General features: G+C 40.0%; 1 protein-coding gene across 1 annotated transcript in view; it reads right to left on the bottom strand.

Moving 5' to 3' along the window:
- Positions 1–1,484: 1,484 nt before the first annotated feature.
- The window catches only part of SMCHD1 (structural maintenance of chromosomes flexible hinge domain containing 1), a 124,538-nt gene continuing 120,730 nt past the window's right edge, over positions 1,485–5,292 (bottom strand). Inside the window, exons 45-46 of the mRNA XM_018553353.1 lie at positions 3,199–3,370; positions 1,485–1,651 (exon numbers count right to left, since the gene is read on the bottom strand). Coding sequence (XP_018408855.1) covers positions 1,485–1,651; positions 3,199–3,370 — 339 coding nt within the window. The remainder of the gene's footprint in view (positions 1,652–3,198; positions 3,371–5,292) is intronic.

Raw genomic sequence — 5,292 nt, 5'->3', positions numbered from 1 at the left:
TGCAACTCCCTCCTCATTGGCCTACCACTACACAGGCTATCCCCCCTTCAGTTTATCATGAATGCGGCTGCTAGACTCATCCAACTGACCAACCGCTCAGTGTCTGCATCCCCCCTCTGTCAATCACTACACTGGCTTCCACTCGGCCAAAGAATAAAATTCAAAATATTAACATTCACTTATAAAGCCATCCACAACTCTGCCCCCGGATAGATCTCAAACCTTGTCTCAAAATATCATCCTAACTGTCCCCTCCGCTCATCCCAAGACCTCCTGCTTTCCAGCTCCCTAGTCAACTCCTCCCATACTCGCCCCCAGGACTTCTCTAGACTCTCTCCCATCCTCTGGAACTCTTTACCCCAACCTGTCCGTCTATCTCCCACCTTGACTGCCTTTAGGCGTTCCCTAAAGACTCATCTCTTCAGGGAAGCCTATCCCACCTCAAACTAACCACTGAGCCTTCACATTCTCAAATAATTCATCCTCACACAGCTACCTCCTCATGTATCACTTCCCCCTCCCCTTTTAGATTGGCAGGGCCCTCCTTACCATCTTGTCTTGAATTGTATTCTGATTGTATTGTCTTCCTTATATTGTAAAGCGCTGCGCAAACTGTTGGCGCTATATACATACTATGTAGTAATAATAATAATAAGGTCAAAGGAAGACTCTAAAGGGGTCTGCTTGCATTCCTTGCAGTTTGAGGTCTCCAATAGGTCCAATAGGTCAGGCATTTCTCCCCATACGTTTAGCAATTAAAGAAGTAAATTCTTTTCTAGAAAGCAGGATAGATGAGGGTGCTGAGGAGGAACCTGAAGTGGGTAGTGACTGGGAAAAAGAGCAGAGTATAGCATAAACCATGACCCTAGAGAGAACAGATCAATCCCCAGAACCATTGCGTGTGGCCACAGATCCATGCGGTCCAGGCTTCCCTGCGTCTATGATGCACTACTGCAACCCATGACTGTGGAGGTTGGAAGATGCCTTGTGTCTAGACACTGCAGGCAGAAAGGGTGACCTAATGTAGTGGTGCAGAGTCGCAGCAGCATGAGGCCAGCTTAGCATACAGCAGAAAATGGCACGGCAATGTGCATCACAGGACCCCACAGGGAGGCTGCGCAGGCGCCCTGCAGGCCGCCAATGGGAGCTCAAAATGGTGCCAATTTTGACAGAAAAAAAAGGGACAGCAGTCTCCCCACAAACCTCATGTTAACTCCTAATTCTAGGAAAAAAACTGAGGCAAGCTGGGAGTGGGAGAGGTTATAAAGGGCTGTCCTTATAGCTTTGATCTTCCAATTACCTGAAGGTAGCTGCATAAACCCATTGGTTCCAAATTACAAACTGCTTGTGTCCTGTAATGTACTGAAAGCTGATTAGACAATGAAACACTTTCCACAATTATCTGCCTGTGTCTTGTGATATGATCAGGAAATACTATTCTAAGCTTTTTCTGTGCTGAAATAATACTACCAAATAAAATGATGCTACTCACCCAGACTTCTCTCAATATTCTTTAGGAGTATCTCCTGCTCATCCAACTCCTTTTTCTTCTGTTGCATATCTGATGAGTTAAGATGTTCAATCTGCTTCTTAAGCTCTTTATCTACATTCTGCGATCTTTTTACTGTTGTACAATACTGTTGTAACAAATCTTTAAAAAAAGCAGGCTCATAAATACAGGGGATTTTGGCATAGAAAAAACAAGCACACATTAAAAGACAATTAAAAACACCCACCATAAATCTCTGAAATTATTAATTTCACTTTCAAGAGTATTATTTAATAAGGCAAAGTCATTTTAAAAAGCAGGCCATCCGACATGCACCTTATAGGTATGTCGTTTTCTGTGTTAAGCATATGGCTTTAGAAATGCAGTACATGAACAGTGCATCATGAGTAAGGAAACTAAAGGAATAATTTTAAAAAAACCCAAAAAAAACCAAAACATTTTTTGTGTATTTCCACTTTTGCAGCCAAATGGGGATAACACCTATTTTATATTTGTTACATGTTCCCATTCACATAACTTGAGCTAAATAAAATAAACAATGCTTCATGCAGTTTAAATTGCTTTTACTTGGGTTAGGGTTTTAGGGTTAAAATTTATTCTTGATTCTATTTCTTTGAAATGTTAAGAGGGTTGTGAGGGGTCTTGCCCATTAAGAGGTGGCTTGTATGTTAATGAAGCTTATCAGAAAAGCACAATCCTCCAATTTCAGTCCCAAGACTTTCCATTGTTACAGATCACTGTGAAAGGGCTAAGAAAAACCTGGAATCAGATATCTTGCCTGATTTAACAAAACATCTAAAAGGTAAGACAATTTTTTTAAAGGTATTTTTCAGTTTGCTGTGTGAATATATATTTATATTTTAATTGCTGAACATAATATATAGTAACATTTATAACACTGTACATTTTACTTTCAAGTGCAAGTATCTAAACTCTTAATTTCCCCAGCCAGCAAAATGACAAACCTTCCCTGCAAAATGAAAACAAAAATCCAACCCCAGTAAAAAAAAGTGATCTCAGAAATTAATTATATTATAATGAATAATTAGAATAATGAATAATTAAGAGTGTGGGATTCTAGGAGAAAGTCAAATGTCAGTACAATCTCTGTCATCCTTATTTATTCAGTCAGCAGAAATCACTGTCACAATACTGAACTGCTAATTATAGTACCGAACCGAAGCTTTGGAATTTATTTATTTTCATTCAAATTTTATCTCACATTTAACTTTATAAACTATAACACTGTCAGAGGTGTCAGGAATCGCTTCCTGTCATTACCATGATTCAAAGCATATGGCAATGTGAATATTGGAGAAAAAGTCAGAATTTGTTATCTATATACTCACGACAAGGTCACCTGGCACCAAACCCCCCCTCCCCACAGGTATATATAATATTCAACAGAAATCCCTATACTGAAAGTTATCATTACATGTATTAGTACAGTTAAATCATCAGAAAGCAATATTTTTTGTATCAGCGCCAATTTAAAATAAAAGCTCATACTGAATAATAATCACCTCTCCATATTTACCTAGGTAAAATTACAACTTACACCAAGAGAATTTTGTATGCATTATTAATTGCCTACTGCCTTTAGCATATGCTTGCTAAAAGGGAATATATTTTTTAATGATCTAACAAATATAAATGAGTCAATAGAAAGCTAAAAAACGAATACATACCAATTTCTATACAAAGTGTTTCATATTGTTTGGGTAATGGTGCTCCAAAAACCATTCCTTTGAGTGAGTCTAGAGGAGGGGCCCTATTTTGTAAGCCCCCAAACTTTCCATTGCTCCGTATTCGGTCTCCTCCTCTTGTCAATAATGTTGGACAATACGAAAATTTAACTAGCTGCACAAATAAACAAATTAAATACATATTACTAAAAATGGACAACGTATCTAAAACTGATTGAACGTGAACTGTGTGAACTGTTAGGGAAAGTTAATGCAACCAGCACCCGCCCACCCCTGGGGAAATACCAATTCAGAAAATATTTACCAGGTTTGCAATACTCCCTTATTCGTATTGGGCTAGAGTGAATACCACATTGTATAATGGGATTCAAACGATGTAGTGCAGATAAAGGAAACTTTTAATGCATTCAAACCCACAAACTTCAGCTGATTAGTTAGGATAACCAAACTTTTTTTTTCAACACTTGCAATTGAGCCTTTATTACTTATTTTTAATAATCTGCTTAGCACAACCACAATTCCAAAAAAAGTTGCGACACTGTGTAAAATCTACATAAAAACATAACGCAATGATTTGCAAATCTCATAAACCCAGATTTTATTCACAACAGAAAAAAAAGAAAACATATCAAAATGTTAAACTGAGAAAATGGACCATTTTAAAGACAAAAAAAAAAGGAAATGTTTAAATTGATGGCAGCAACACGTCTCAAAAGAAGTGAGACAGGGCAACAAAAAGCCTGCAAAGTAAGTGGTACTAACAAGGAAGAGCTGGAAGAACATTTTTTAACTAATTAGATTAATTGGCAACAGGCCGGTAACATGATTGGGTATAAAAAGAGCATCTTAGAGAGTCAGAGTGTCTCAGAAGTAGAGATGGGCAGAGGTTCACCAATCTATGAAAAGCTGTGTCTACAAATTGTCGAACAATTTCAGAATAATCTTCCACAGCGTAAAATTGCAAAGACTTTAAATATATCATCATCTACAGCAGGGCTCAAAATTTCAAGTCCTGAGCTACTAGCCAGGCCTTAAGAGTTACTAGCCACCAGTTGCCCCACCTAACCCTTACTCTGCCCCGGTCTTAACTCCGCCCCTAAAGACACCCTCTTAAATAATCTCATGATAATTGCCGCTTGTAAACGGCAGATTAGGGATTCCTGCTTCAGGAAAACGCAAGTTCCTGACACAGGAATCTCTAATCACACCTGAAATATACTGTAGGTGTGAATGGGGCCTAATATACACATACACTAAAGGTGTCCATACACCTGCCAATGATCGTACCATAATCGCGGGTGATTACGCGATCGTACGATAAAATAATAAAATAAGACCTTTTGAAAATACAGTAAACTCTCTGTTATCCGATTCAACTAACCAGAACTCTCATCCCATCGCATTCCAGTCTTTATCCATAGGGTTCAATATTGAGTTGGTCCACCCTTTGCCGCTATAACAGTTTCAACTCTTCTGGAAAGGCTGTCCACAAGGTTTAAGAGTGTGTCTATGGGAATGTTTCTGGAAGAATGGTCAAACATTCCCATAGAAAACACAAAAAAGATCAAGCGCACTCCTGTGGGCAAACTTCAATTAGATGGCTGTTGTTTGTAGGTGTGCAAAGCTCCTCACTCCAGGGAGAGGACCCTGTCTATTCACAACTGCAGATAAAAACAAAAAGGACAGGAGCGCAACTACCAGAAGTGACATGAATGGATTCGAATTGGCCTAGTGGATCTATGTGATGAGGAATGTTGGTGGATCTTTGTGTGTAGAATCTGGGTATATACGGCAATGATATGGCAAACAGACTTACGGTTAGAAGCTCCCCCGTGGTCCGTGTGGCGCCCTCCTTTGACAGATCCTGGGTCGAAGAGCCCCGGTGGTGTGAGAGGCTGATCTGTTGGGGGTGCGTGTCCGTATGGCCGCCCACGTTCTCGGCTGGCCGGGCCGAGCCGCGTCGGTCAGGAACGGAGAAAAATGGGGAGGAGCTACACCCGGCTAGAGAACGCCGTGCGCCGTGTGTCAATGTTGGTCACAGAGTCTAAGACTGTCGGGTGTCTCCAGTGGCTACGC

The sequence above is a fragment of the Nanorana parkeri genome, unplaced genomic scaffold, assembly GCF_000935625.1.
Source record: "Nanorana parkeri isolate BGI_ZX_2015 unplaced genomic scaffold, ASM93562v1 scaffold7, whole genome shotgun sequence".
NCBI classification, from domain to species: domain Eukaryota; kingdom Metazoa; phylum Chordata; class Amphibia; order Anura; family Dicroglossidae; genus Nanorana; species Nanorana parkeri.
This window is presented reverse-complemented; position numbering and strand designations above follow the sequence as displayed.